This window comes from Arachis duranensis, chromosome 4 (genome assembly GCF_000817695.3).
Source record: "Arachis duranensis cultivar V14167 chromosome 4, aradu.V14167.gnm2.J7QH, whole genome shotgun sequence".
NCBI classification, from domain to species: Eukaryota; Viridiplantae; Streptophyta; class Magnoliopsida; order Fabales; family Fabaceae; genus Arachis; species Arachis duranensis.
Genome location: NC_029775.3, coordinates 7,133,758 through 7,148,346, shown reverse-complemented (window position 1 = coordinate 7,148,346; position 14,589 = coordinate 7,133,758). Strand labels below are relative to the sequence as shown.

Below are 14,589 nucleotides of genomic sequence, written 5' to 3'. Positions count from 1 at the left end.
AAAATGACTTGAACGTAAGTCAAACTTAGACTTTTTCTTTATGTTGTTAATTGTTACTAAACTGTTCGTAGATGATCTCAAATGCTGGGGACTCAACGTGAGATCATGTAAAAAGTAAACAGAAAAATTATTAGAATGAGTTTAAAGTTTGATGGATCAAGTCATCGAATCAGATTACGAAAGAAAATTTCACTATGCAGAAATGTTTGGTTAGTGTGTATATAATTTGTCGTGTCACATTAACATTTATAATTTATATCTTCTGATTCTATATATAACATACTTATTATTTTGAGTTTTTGAGTAATCTCAAATCTATTATTATTATTTAATATATAAAAAGATGAATTATTAACCACGTTAGTTTTTGAAATTTAATTTTAATGTATTTATTTTATATAATTTTTTAACTATATTTGTTTTTTTATTAATTATTGGTGAGATTAAAAAATTGAATATAATAAAATAATGCATTAGTGTTTAAGCATAGTCCAAGGCGTGAGGAGAGAGTGGAGAAGAAGAGAGGAGAAAGAGAAATCAAAGAGAAAGAAGAAATCAAAGAATTCGTTTGAAAATCACAACAACCGAACCGATTATTGCGAAGAATCAGCACCGCCATCACTGATCACACCAAACAACAACAACACAACCAAAAAGGAACAAAGCCACTCGCACAGAATCCGTTCATTCCCAATCGAATCGGAATCGAATCGATTGGAGGAACTTGTAATGGGGATGGAGGACGATATATCTCCGGCCGACGCTCACGGCAGCAAAACCCCCGGCAAGGAACAGCAGGCCGCCGGCGTCGGAATCCTGCTTCAGATCATGATGCTCGTCCTCTCCTTCGTCCTCGGCCACGTCCTCCGCCGCAAGAAGATTTACGTCATCCCCGAAGCCAGTGCCTCTCTTCTCATTGGCTTAATCGTTGGTGTTCTCGCTAACATCTCTGACACCGAAAATAGTATCAGGTTCTTCTTCTTCTTCAGTCACTCTCTCTTTTTTCTCTTCTTAGTTTTATTTCGCTGACTCTCTCAAATTTGGGGCTTTTCATTGTTGTGCAGGGCGTGGTTCAATTTTCACGAAGAGTTTTTCTTCCTCTTCTTGTTACCTCCTATCATATTATATCCTTGTCATCATTGATCACAATCTTTTCTTTCCATTGTTATTATTATTATTGTTCTGTTTAATTCAATTTAATTTATGTAATTTAGTTTTTGATACTCTATACTATGTTTCCTTGACTCTTTACTTTACTCAGTCTGGCTTCAGTCTTGCACCTGTAAGAACCTTAATAGTTCATAGCTCCATTTTTTTTAGATGTGTTAAATGAGTTCTAGTTTGTTGTTTGGAGAATATTTCTGACTTGGTGATGGTGGTAATGTGGGATTTTGCAGAAACCTTTTTTCTCTAATTTTGGAGCAATTGTGACTTTTGCAATATTTGGCACATTTATAGCCTCAATAGTGACCGGTGTTTTAGTGTGAGTTTTTCATCTTTCTCCTCATAGCTAGAATTTTGACTGGTTTATTTGGATTTTTCAGATTTTTTCAATGTTTAGGTAATCATGTTTTCTTCTCTGCCTGGGTGCAGTTATCTTGGTGGGCTGGTCTTCCTCATGTATAGATTGCCTTTTGTCGAGTGCCTCATGTTTGGGGCTCTTATATCGGCGACTGATCCCGTTACTGTTTTATCAATATTTCAGGTGATCTATTGCTTTGAATTTTTCTGCTTTTTTTTGTTAATTATTCCATTTCCAATTTGCATGATCGGTACAAAAGGCCATTGAGGGTCAGTGTTTAGGACTCATGGATTTTTTCTACTCCTGCTTGCTCAACTTTCAGCTGCTCATTTTTTACTTAATGATAATGGCATTTGTCATAATGGTGAAGAAGATATCAATGCAGAGCATAGTTTTATCTTGTTACTAATTAATATATCATGAAAAAGAAATATGAAGCTTCAATTGAGAAATCCAAGTTTTAAAAACCCTGATATGTTATGTTTTCAACTAAGCTAATCACGAATGACAATGACCAAATGGGCAATTTATGAATCAGATTGAAGGTTTAGGGTTTGACTATCTCTCCAAACTATTTTGTCCTTTATTGTCATTCACTCATGGTAGGTCTGAGTATTATATGTAAAATAGTAAGTGTAACATGCCATCTGATAAACTTCATTCCTAAATCATTGTGTTTGATTTGCTTGCTGTCATTTGCAGGAGCTTGGCACAGATGTCAATCTATATGCTTTGGTTTTTGGAGAATCTGTTTTGAATGATGCAGTAAGTTTCCGTTGCTTCTTCTCTTTGCATATATGGTTTAAAGATAAATGGTGCATACTGGCTGATATATTCCTTCTTTCCCTTTTATATTTGTTATTCCTCTTGTCCGACTTCCGTACTATTGGCAGATGGCAATTTCTTTGTACAGGTACCTTAATTTCTGAAATAGATCATATCATCATGCTTATGCGAAATAGCCGAAGTATCATGGAAGTTAACTTATAACTCAAGCACTTCCTTTGCAGGACGATGTCATTGGTTAAGACTCATCCATCCGGACAGAATTTATTAATGGTGGTTGTTAGATTTTTGGAGACTTTTGTTGGTTCAATGTCTGCAGGTTAGTCATCTATCCAATATTTTGTTCAGCCAATGTTAAGCTTGTTAATTCAGTTCAGTTTTGAAGGTATTTTGGACAGAACCTTTGCTATTCATCGTTTATTATGTCATCATAAGATTTCTAGATTTTGACTTGCCTATTGTGCCTTCACCAAATTCATGTTGCCGCAAGTCCAGGAAAGCAAGTGACCTTACTACTTTCCGATATTCCTGGTTTGATTTTTTACTTTTTGGTGAATTGCAGGTGTTGGAGTGGGATTCATATCTGCTTTAATATCCTTTTTAAGTTCATTCTTGCCCTGTGTATTCATAGTATAAATAATAAGGGGTTTAATTTTTTAAAAAAATGTTCAAACTTTATTGTGAACCTTAACCATGAGTACCTTTTTAAGTATGCAGGGTTGGATATTGACAAGTAAGTATATATAATTTAGAGTATACTTTTCTTTGATAATACGACTATTTACATCATGCCTGGAGAATGCTGATAAGGAAATTTTCCATTCTATACAGCCTTCAGAACTTGGAGAGTTGTCTTTTTGTTCTATTTCCATATTTCTCGTGAGTAACCTCACTGAACTATGTCTTCATAAATATTTTCATGGAATTGTTGTAAATTTTCGATTCTCAGTGCAAATCAGTGTAAACTGTTATCTGTTTCAGATACATGCTTGCAGAAGGCCTTGGTTTGTCCGGTATCGTATCAATACTGTTTACAGGAATAGTAAGTAAATTTCATATTTCTCCTTTTTGTCATGTATGTGTTGAAGTATTGTTATGACTACATTTTTGTTTTCTCTTAGGTCATGAAGCACTATTCATATCCAAATTTGTCACAAAGTTCTCAAAGATTTGTCTCTGCTTTTTTCGAGTTGATATCTTCACTAGCAGAGACCTTTGTGTAAGGAGAATTTCATTTACAGCAGTTGCTGTCTTGTATTTAAACATTTTCTCTAAATAATGCATGAATACCTTTTTTTGTTATGTCTACAGATTTATATACATGGGCTTTGATATTGCTATGGAGCAACATAGCTGGTCACATGTTGGATTTATATTCTTCTCCATTGTATCCTTTATTTGGCCCATAAATTTGAACTGGTGTGATTTTTATTAGAATTGTCTGTTGTTCGTGGTACTCTTTCCTTAACTCTTATGATGACCACTTCAGATATTCATTGGAATTGCAAGGTATTTGCTGATTGCTATCATTTAAAGTATTTGAATATGGTGGCATATGTTCTTTCAGGCTATGATATAAACAGATGCATGCACTTTCAGGTTTTTCCTTTCACTTTCCTCTTTTAAGTCGTAAAATTTCTTCACTTTGTGCAGGGCGGCAAATGTCTTCTCTTGTGCTTATCTGGTCAACTTGGTCAGACCTTCTCATCGAAAGATACCTCCAAAACACCAAAAAGCACTTTGGTATAGTGGTAAGAAATTAAGCCTCACATAACAATTGGGTTTTGCTTTGGAAAATTATCATTTGTTGATAAAACACATTACTTCTTGGCTTTGGTTTATTCTTTGCTACCATGCTTATGTTTTGTTCTTTATGAACATTTCAGGACTTCGAGGAGCAATGGCCTTTGCCCTTGCATTGCAATCAGTTCATGATCTTCCAGAGGGACATGGTCAGACCATCTTTACTGCAACAACAGCAATAGTTGTTTTGACGGTAGGCATGCTCATATTCTTCCTTTCTTCTGTTCACAACTTTGAATTAGAAGGAAGAAGGAAAGAGACGATGTTTATGAGGTTTACCCTTTTTCAGGAGTTTTACATTTTTGCAGGGGTTTTTTTTATTAACTCATCAAGACACATAATTTCCCAGTTAAACTTTTTCCCCCCTCTTTTTTTAAAAAAGAGATTACAATCTTATTTTGTATCTTGCCCCTATTAAGATTTTAAAATGTTATTGAGATTGTTTAATTATCTCATCCTTGAGCTGTTTGGGAGAAAATCAAGAGTGCTGAAATAACGGAATCCAATTTTAAGCAAACACTGATCTGTTTATCTACTGATTCAATTTGATAGAGTGCCATTTAAGAATCTCTTGTAAGATAGATTGGCAGAGCTGTAAAAGAATATAGAAGTCATGGAAGTTGTAAAAGAATGTAGAAGAATATAGAAGTTATAGTTGTAAGAGAATATAGAAGTGCCAATTTTCTAACTAGAAAACTTAATGTAAACACCAAAACAACTAAGTTTCATCTTATTATTTATTTCTCCTCTTTAGTCTATTAGCAAGTGGCCATCCATTTTCCGCACTTTTTTCTTTTCTTATTTGTCTTTTCTTTTTCCACCATACCTAAACAGTAATTTAAATGTGTAACTTATTTTGTTTGTATCAGGTATTATTGATTGGGGGATCAACCGGTACCATGCTGGAAGCTCTAGAAGTGGTTGGTGACAGTCATGGTGATAGCCCTTTGGCCACAGTGGGCACCATCACAGTAAGTTTTGCAACAAATAATTTTAGACTTAGGCTTCTGTTTTTCAGTTGCATCTAAAATTAACTTTATCAAGCCTATGAAGTAGAGCCTGACAATCCCCTCACTGAAACAGAATTCTATGTGTCAAACATGTCTCAAATTTTTTATGTCACTATCCTGCTTAACTCGTGGCTGGAATAAACATTTCAACAACATATCTAGAGACTTTGTTTTGATTTTGAATTATGTGAATCCATCTTCAGTCATGAGTTTTTCTTAACTTAAGAGTTTTATAGCGAAACAGTTTTGATTTACAAAACACAATATTCTAATGAATATTTCATATATTTCTTTCTCTATCAACTAATTTTTTACCCTTTCTCTTACAAGAACAATTATGAGGAAAACAATGGTTATGTTGCTCCTTCTTATGATGAAGAATCATCATCAGGAAGCAGATTCAAGATGAAGCTAAAAGAATTCCATAAGAGGTATCATCTGAGCTGTGAAACTGCATATAGACTCATTGACGTTGCAACCACTAATTTCTCTTTGCATCTTTCTTGCAGTGCTGGATCATTTACTGCAATAGATAAAAACTTTCTGACCCCATTCTTTACAAGTCAAAGTGGAGATGAAGATGATGAAGGTAAGTTTGAGTTTTTTATTTAGCATTGCCAAAGAATTGATAAAGTAGGTAGGCATCAAGTATTGATGTCTGGGCTGATTTGACCATCCAAGGAAACAACTGGTTTGTAAGGTGTCCAACCAACTTGTATTCCAATAATCTTAATTGGTCCTGAATATTTGCTTTTTTAAAAAGAGAATTTTATATGGCATCTTTCGACCATGATGTTGGATTGGATATCTACAATCTTTACTGGTATAAGCCTTGTCTTCAGGCTTTTTGAACCTGCAGCTTCTTTGATTTAGAAAATACATATAGCTTCTTATTGGCTCATTGTAATATTTGTTGTGTTTCTAGTATCATTCTTCATTCATGATCTTAGGCATATTATACGAAAACTTTTTTCCAGTAAGTTGCTTTGATTGATTAATTCTGTTTGGATGTTACATTACCGTGATTTGTTGTTCGTGTTCTGAACAGATGAGCCATTGACTTCAACAAGACCGGAAAGACCGGGACGACCGGGACTTAACCGTCACAATCCTTATTCATCATGATTCATTCCAACAACATAGCACACTTTTGAAGCCTTTTCTGTACATAAAATTCAGTGATGCAGTTTATAGACAGCTTGTAGGAAATTGGCAACAATACAAAGAGTCTCAAAATGGCATTCGGATATATACCATTGAGAATCTCATGGCAAAGTTTCATTGGGATGGAAGACCATCATCTCTGCAGCATTTATTTCATGCAAGTTTGATGAGTATACATACATATATATATGCCTCTGCCATGAAGTTGGAGGTTTATAATCTGGATCTAACCACACGTGTATTCTTAAATGTATTGATTATTCCTGTTTCTACCGGTTTATCACTTTGATTTGATATAGTTCTCAGGAGTTTGATAATCCTAGTTCACAGTTAAAGATAATTCAAATTCATTTGTCACAATGAGGTTACTATATGCCAAGCATGAATAGCGATATATATAGAGGAAAATTGAAGATTGGTCTAGTAGTTGGTACATTTGCATGTTAGTGGATGCAGTATCTTATCTTACATGATTAATTCTATAATCGGCATTTAGAATTTGGTGCTTTAAAGTTCAACGGGACTGTTTAATATTAAAAGTTATATTGAGTATCTAAACGTGTGGAACAGTGGAAGAGCATATCCATGGGAAAGGATGACATATTTAAGGAAATAAATTTTTGTTTGAATGAAAATATAAAAAAGCATATTAGAGAAATATTATTGTATTCTACTATACTATGACAAATTAAAAGTAACTTTGTATTTATCAAATTGCATATTATTGATTTCCTATCCGAAAAATAATTATGCTTTAGCCTTTATTGAAGACTAATAATAATAATTTTATTCGAACAAGTATTGTTTATATTTCTTAACAAAGAGATTATGCATAGATTTAAAATGAAAATTATAAATAGTTGATAATTATGTAAACAATTAAAATACATTTTAAAATAAGTAACAAATTGAGATATTAAATTGATATATAATAAGAATATAGAAAATGCAATATCCATATATCTATTTATATTGTTTATTTAGGTTGATCATATAAAATAAATATGTAATATAAAATATGGATTTTCCCCAAAAAATGTAAACTACTGTCTTTCAATTTTCAAATTTTAGAAAAATTTGTTTTGTTTGAACTGAATTAATATTTTTGGTACAAGAGTTTTAGACAGATATTAGAATTTAATTTTAATGTATTATTAATATAGAGTAGTTTTATACCTCTATCCAATTATGTAAGGTGTGAATATTGGTTTAAGGGATCCAAAGCAATGGAGAAGGCTCCTCTGAGCAACATAAATAAATGCAGTTAACGAGAAACAAGTGTTAAAATTAAAAACTATTACATTTTTTTCATTTTTTTGAATATAAAATTCCCCAAATCAGAACCGTTGCAACGTAAACCCTCCTTCCCAACGGCTACTTCAATAATCATCGTCTTTCGCTTTCTCTTTCACTCAAAACCTCTGCTTTCGATCCACCCAGGCTTCCTTCTTCCTCAAAGTTTCCATTTACCCCAATCCGAACACCACCCATTCTAGGGTTTCTGCTTGATCCAAGCACAAGAACCACGTAGTTTTGTAGAGCCCCAAATTCTGCAATGGATTCTGCAACAATCAAAGCTTCTACTGTCGTTCCAGATGCATCTGCCCCTCCTCCTCCTCCACCGCCGCCGACCCCTTCTAACCACCGCCGGCCTAGGGTCCGGGAGGTGAGCTCTAGGTTCATGTCTCCGGCGGTTTCTTCAACCGCGCCGAGGCGGCGGCACCACCAGCAACCGGAAGTTGATTCCTCGAATTCCTCTGATGAGAATCACAGGCCTGTTGATAATTCAGATGCAGGAACCCCGTTCCCAGTTGGGTGTAATTCAACTTCTCAGTGTAAAGGGAATTTGGGGAACACTACTACTACTCAGAGGAAACAAAGGGCTGTGAAGCTTTTCAAGGAGAATAACAATAATGGAGTGGGAAGAGACCCTTCAAGGTCATGTTCTGGAAGAATTGGAGTTGGAATTGGGAATGGTGGTTTCGGTGCCACCCCTTCTAGGCCTGATACCCCCACAGTTGTTGTGCCTTCAAGGTATAGGCTCACGCCGCAGCACAGGGGTAACACCTCGGCCGCTGCGAAACTGCTTCAGGCCAGTGGAATGTCACTAAAGGGCAATGCAGGTTCTGGTTGGCCTCGGATGGAAACCAACTCGGTGTCCGGGGATGCTTCATCGGTGTGCTCCGATGATGATTGTCGTAGCGATTCGGGTGTGAGTTGCAGCACTCAGTCACTTCCTGAGTTGTGTTCTGAGGTAGATATGTTGCCTTCTGTGTCAAATAGGTCAGTGGCTGAAAAAATTGGCAGTAGAAGTGTCTTGAGTAGTAGCATTAGTAGCAATAGTGGTAGTAATGTTGAGTCGAAAGTACATGCTTCGCCTTTCCATCGGTCGATTACTTGGCCGTCTAGTTGCGAGAAGCAAACTCCTTCACTGTCCAAGCTGTATGGAAATCAATTGAATCATGTTAAGGCAGGAGGACTGAGTTTGCCTCCGGTACCCCCTAGCGCGAAACCGGTGGCAGAAACAAGGAAAGGGAAGAAAGGGTCTAGTAATCAGGAGGATGTGCATTCCTTGAGACTGATGTATAATCGTTATCTGCAATGGAGATATGCCAATGCCAAAGCAGTGTCTGCCATGAAAGTGCAGCAAAGAGAAAGTGAGGTAAGGTTATATATAGTGCAAGAAAATGCATAATCATCTAGCTTGGTAATTTTATCTTTGTAATTTATATATAGATAGAACCCTGCACCTTCTGATAAATACAATCTTTGGAAGAAGATATAACTTGATCACAACTCACACCAGTGTAAAATAAAACTTGATTGGTCCACGGTGTATAACAGTTCTAAATCAAATGATGATAATTTTTTAGGGTAAACTGACTCTGACTTCATTCATTTGACATTGTAATTTAGCTTATTTCAAATTATACTCTGAAAAAGTTCGATATGGTTGTCAGATAAGTGACATGTTACCTTTGTTGGGTGTTTGTTATTTTACTAAACTATTGATAGCTCTCTTTTTTGTTTTTTTATTTAGGTTACAATTTTGTACAATCCAGTACAACTTAAACTATTGAGAGCTCTCTTGGTTGTTTTTTGTTTAGGTTACAATTTTGGACAATCCAGTACAACTTAATCAGTTCTGGTTCTTTTTGTTGTTTTATTAATCCTTGCAGAGAGTACTATATTCTCAGGCGATGAAAATATCAGAAATGCGGGATTCTGTAAACCGGAAACGCGTAGAACTGGAGCTTTTGCGGAGATCAAAGACTCTCTCAACAATTCTTGATGCGCAAGTAAGGCTACTAATAATTTTGAATGCTTATTTTTCATTGAAGTTGTCCACAAAGCAATGTCTGTATCAATAATTTGCCTGTTTTGTTTTATATAAATGCAGATTCCCTATCTGGATGAGTGGTCTGCTTTGGAAGAAGAATATTCACTCTCTATTTCTGAAGCAATTCAAGCTTTGTTGAATGCCACAGTACAACTTCCACTTGGTGGGAATGTTAGGGTATGATCTTCAATCCTATTATCATATCTACTAATTTTCTGGTCAAGACTTCGTAAGCATGATTCATTTTAATACTCGCATTTCAAAATCAGTGTTTTGGTTCTGAAACTGCACTTGGTCAGTTCAAATCGACTGGGTGTCATGTTAAATGACATGTGGCATGGCATGGTTCGGATTCAACAAATTCCTTATGACATGGCAGTTTGAAAAGCACATTTGGCAAGCTTAATGGTCTTAACATTTTAGGAGATCCGTGATGATGGAACTAAAATGATTGAAATAAGAACCAAAATGCTAATGCTAATCCTGAAATTCAAGGACTAAAATAAACTATGCTTATAAAGTAAATGATCAAAATGAAGCTTTATTTGTTTATTCTATTATGTTTAAAGAAAAATGTATTCTACCAAACAGGTTGATGTAAAGGAGGTTGGGGAGAGCCTGAATTCAGCATCAAAGATGATGGAAACAATTGTTCTCAATATTCAAAGATTCATGCCAAAGGCAGAACAAATCGATGTCTGTATCTCAGAATTAGCTAGAGTTGTTAGTGGAGAAAGAGCTGTAATTGGAGAATGTGGAGATTTATTGTCAAAGACATATAAGTCACAGGTTGAGGAGTGCAGCTTAAGGGGTCAATTAATCCAACTATATTCAACTTGTCATAATAATAATAATAACAATAATATCACAGAACAAGAAGGATTTGATAGTTCAGTTGCAATTTGTGCTGGCAATGAGCCTTGTTAGGTATACATATATATAGCTCATGATCATCATAGTTGAAACTTTGTTCATAAGAACTTGATGAGATAAATTTTTTGATATGATTGTTAAATAAGCCAAGCTTTGGTCTCTCCTCTGAATCATATGGCAAGTGTTGTAATTTGATATGTCTATGTAATTTCATTTCATTCTTTGTATAATTGCATTAGCTAAATTTTTTCTGTGACTAAGGTGAGGATTGAATTCTCAACACTTTTTTTTTTTTTACCAAAGATAGGAAGACTAAAATCCACGACCTCTTAGATGAGTATGGGAAGACTATGCATTTCAGCTATAATTCATTGGCAATTCTCAAAACTTGATTAGGGGAGAATGAATTATTTTATTCAATTACACCAATATTTGATTCATAAGCTTAAATAAAATAGAGATAGATTAAATTGATGGTTGTATATTTTCATAAAGTAATTGGATATTTTGTTTTTATAGAATTTTGGGTGTGTTTGAAACAAAATATGTAGGAGTTAATTTGATTTGATATGGAATGAATTAAACTAAAAAAATATATATATTTTGTTTTAAATGAAGTATGTAAAAATAGAAATTAATTTAATTTAAAATTAATATAATTATTTGCTTTACATTTTTATTTTTCATTTATTGCTTAATTTTTTCTTTTCTGCCGTTGGGTTGCAGAACCACTAGTGCACTACCACATCTCTTCTCTAAATCATTTTATTTTTAAAAATAATTTTTAACACACTAAATTATTTCAATCCAACCAAATTCATAAAAATTGATGGAATTTGAATTTAATTATAATATAAATTTATGTGATTTACAAATCGATTGTTTATTAGTTGTTTCTACTTTCTAGCACTATATATAATATATTGGCCAAAACTGTAACTTTTTTGGTGAAAATTAGTTATAATTATTTAATGAATAGTGATCGTCCACTCTCTCAAGTTGGGCCTCAGCAACCTGGGCCATGTATACACCTGCAAAGTAATTATCCTTCATTTTCACTTAGTTCTACACAAACAAATCTTCTCTTAGTTTGAGTTGCTTTAACCATTATTAGTTCACTCTCGTCCAAAAAAAACATTAGTTGACTCGTTTATTTATATAATGGTGGGAGTATAAATTTTATATGTTGTATGCAGTAATTTATTGGTATGACAAATTTTGATGAATTAATTAATTTAATTTATTAGGTTAGAAAATATTATGAGAAATTGGAGAAAAATAAGCTACAAGCTGAATTTTAGAGTTATTCAATGTTTTTAAGATATAAATATAAAATTAAAGAAAGATATTTAAAAATTGTCCAAAATAAAAAGAGTGACAATTCAATTGATATTTTTTTAAAAAATTTTAGAAAATACAAAAAAAAAATTGTTTTGAGACAAATTGTGTTTCTTTAGGCTTTTACTCTTTAAAGCTAAACAAATTTTTGGGTCTGTTTTGTGTGTAGTTTTGTTCGAAACAGGGAAAACGGTATTCAAATGCAGTCTTCAGTGTGCTATCTTGTTGAAAAATAAAATAAATATTAGAAGAGAAAAAAAAACAGTTTTGTTAGGGAAACTTTCAAATGTTATCATAGAGTAAGTGCAAACCGTTAGATTTAACATCAATAATTAAAGTTAAAACAAAAAAATTGCATATAAGTATAGATTTTGGTAATTTTTGTTTTATTATAGGAAGACTCAAACTCAAATCTCTTAATAGAATATGAAAAGACTACGGATCTGTTTGAAAAATTCTAGAAGTAACTTTTTTTTATTTTTGACTTATGAAAAGTAGTAGTATTAATGTCTAGTGCAATTTTTAAAATCAAATTGCAACTTTCTAAAAAGTTATTTAGGAGTTTATAGAGAAGTTAAACAAAATGACTTCTCTCATAATACTTCTATTTTTCATCACATTTCTATAAATTAAGTACTTTTAGAGTTAAAAATCCAAACACAAAATAATTTATTTATAAGTTACTTTTAACAGAGTTATTTATTGTTTAAGTTATTTTATCAAAAAAAGCTTAATTAAGTTGATTACCCAAAATGAACCTACGTTATTTGAGTTATAACTTATTGGCAAAGATTTTGATAACTTGCTAGAATCAATGAAATAAAAAAAATGATTAACAATACAAAATTAAATGATGAATGAACATGTGGTTACCGCATCCAAATATTAAAAATTCGATTAACAGTACAACTGGCTAACCAAATGTCAAGAACCATTTAAACGAACATAAGAAACACAATTTTAAATTTAATATCTCAAATTTTCTCTTCTATATTCAAAATACAAAATCAATTTCTCTAAAAGTTAGTACATTTAAACTTAAAATAAAATATAATCTAAACAAAAATAACAAATTTTAAACCATAAACTTTAATCAATGAGTAATAACTCAAATGACATAGTCTCTCCATATTTAATTAAAAAGTTGTAGATTCGAGTCTCTTATCTTTAATAATAATAATAATAATAATAATAATAATAATGTGTTCTATATATACTACATATATTGTGGAAAAAAAAGACAATTAAAAATATTAAACATATAAAATTAATCAAAAACAGTGAGAATTTATCTTATTTAATATAATATGATTTATTTAATATAATATGATGGATCATAATAACCTATATATGATTGGATCTTCCGTATCCCATTCTTCTTTTTCTTCGTTATTATAATCTTCCCAAATAGATGGAGCAAACCGTAGCATCTTCTCTTTCACCGTTGAACATGTTTCACCATTCATGAGTTCTTGTGTATTATAATTGAAGAATGCGCCATTAACAAAACTTTCAACCTTTTCTTGATCATCATCATAGATGTTACAAAGAGCCTTCATGTACTGTAAGGGCAACTTTTCCGTGACTTGAACGTCGTGCGAGACACGACGGAACGAATCACGGCAAAGAACCCTAGAAAAATCCAACAGCTTAAGTTCGCTTTTAGTGGCGGTGAAGGAGGGTTTATTGCTTTTCTTAAACAGTGTTCTATTGGGTGGGTGGCGGCGATTGTGGTAAGGACACGTGGCATCATCATCATGGAAATAATTAGCATGAGAAGAATGATGATGAACTTTGATGAAGACATTGTTAAAGATTTGAAGAAGCTAAAAGTGTTCTTAAACAAGAATTTTTGATAATTTTTAGTATGAGAAATATTCAACTAAGTGTGTGTGGTGTTAGTGACAATTGATGTTATTTATATACAATAATGTTGTTAAGTTTGATTTAGATTAGATTAAATTTTTATCTTATCTAATCTAATCTAATCTTATTTTTTTAAAATTTTATTTAATCTAATTAAAATAGTATTACATAAAATAAAATAAAAGATTACTATACAATTTGTTTAAGTTTAATTATCTCTCAATAATATTACATACATAATTTAATAGGTTCCTCCTATGTTTATTTATCTATTTTATTAATAATTCAAGTTATTAGCCTTATAATACATGTCAAAAATGGATCAAACCAATTTAATTAAAATTAAACGGTTGAAATTGTATCAAATTGGATTGAATTTTAAAATTAACTTACATGCAACTAATTCAAATCAAACCGCGAAAAACTATACTAATCATATATCAAATAAATTAGCAATCAAAATTAGTTTTCAAACTAATTACATAAAAGAAATCCAAAACCAAATCTGCAATACACCCTTATCAGAAAAAATAGGGTGTGTAAATAGGTCAATGCTAACTGCCCTTTTTTTAATTAATTAATTATTAATTAAATACCGATAGATATAGTCCAAAAAAAATCCCGATAGATTTACCAAAGTTTTTTTTAAAATGAATTTTATTCAATAAGAAGAGAACCATATAGTAGAAATAAGCCAGCTCAGGCACTTATAAATTAAATTTAGATGTTTTAAATTTTAAATTTTTATTTTAAAAGATAAAGTGTAATTTTTTATCTTTAAATATTTTTTTATATTTTTTTTGTTTCACCTATAAAATAAATAATAAAAAATTATATTTTACCTTTTAAAATAAAATTTAAAATTTAAAAAATTTAAATCCTATAAA

The 14,589-nt window shown here is 32.3% G+C and overlaps 2 protein-coding genes across 3 annotated transcripts; both read left to right on the top strand.

Moving 5' to 3' along the window:
* The first annotated feature begins 179 nt into the window (after positions 1–179).
* Positions 180–6,711, top strand: LOC107483070 (sodium/hydrogen exchanger 6). The gene is made up of 22 exons (XM_016103681.3): positions 180–209; positions 478–971; positions 1,065–1,124; positions 1,258–1,282; positions 1,398–1,483; positions 1,594–1,705; positions 2,225–2,287; positions 2,416–2,435; positions 2,533–2,627; positions 2,871–2,899; positions 3,010–3,041; positions 3,140–3,187; positions 3,290–3,350; positions 3,430–3,527; positions 3,620–3,695; positions 3,798–3,817; positions 3,962–4,059; positions 4,195–4,304; positions 4,981–5,082; positions 5,452–5,552; positions 5,631–5,710; positions 6,170–6,711. The coding sequence occupies exons 1-22, from the start codon at positions 195–197 to the stop codon at positions 6,244–6,246; spliced, it is 1,902 nt and encodes a 633-aa protein (XP_015959167.2). The 5' UTR covers positions 180–194; the 3' UTR covers positions 6,247–6,711.
* A 951-nt stretch (positions 6,712–7,662) lies between these two features.
* LOC107483069 (protein ENDOSPERM DEFECTIVE 1-like) lies at positions 7,663–10,648 on the top strand. 2 transcript variants are annotated; one of them, XM_052260116.1, is made up of 4 exons: positions 7,663–8,947; positions 9,483–9,584; positions 9,686–9,802; positions 10,217–10,648. In XM_052260116.1, exons 1-4 carry the CDS (start codon positions 7,841–7,843, stop codon positions 10,550–10,552), a joined length of 1,662 nt encoding a protein of 553 aa, XP_052116076.1. In that variant the 5' UTR covers positions 7,663–7,840; the 3' UTR covers positions 10,553–10,648. The 2 variants fall into 2 exon arrangements, with proteins under 2 accessions (XP_052116076.1, XP_015959166.1); XM_016103680.3 differs by having other exon boundaries at positions 9,465–9,584.
* Positions 10,649–14,589: the final 3,941 nt, after the last annotated feature.

Excerpts from the sequence above, each read along its gene's own strand:
- LOC107483070 (XM_016103681.3), top strand. Across the intron at positions 972-1,064 it reads GACACCGAAAATAGTATCAG|GGCGTGGTTCAATTTTCACG; the intron begins GTTCTTCTTCTT and ends ATTGTTGTGCAG. Across the intron at positions 4,060-4,194 it reads AAAAGCACTTTGGTATAGTG|GACTTCGAGGAGCAATGGCC; the intron begins GTAAGAAATTAA and ends TGAACATTTCAG.
- LOC107483069 (XM_016103680.3), top strand. The coding sequence starts at position 7,841 with ATGGATTCTGCAACAATCAAAGCTTCTACTGTCGTTCCAGATGCATCT. Across the intron at positions 9,585-9,685 it reads CAACAATTCTTGATGCGCAA|ATTCCCTATCTGGATGAGTG; the intron begins GTAAGGCTACTA and ends ATATAAATGCAG. Across the intron at positions 9,803-10,216 it reads CACTTGGTGGGAATGTTAGG|GTTGATGTAAAGGAGGTTGG; the intron begins GTATGATCTTCA and ends TCTACCAAACAG.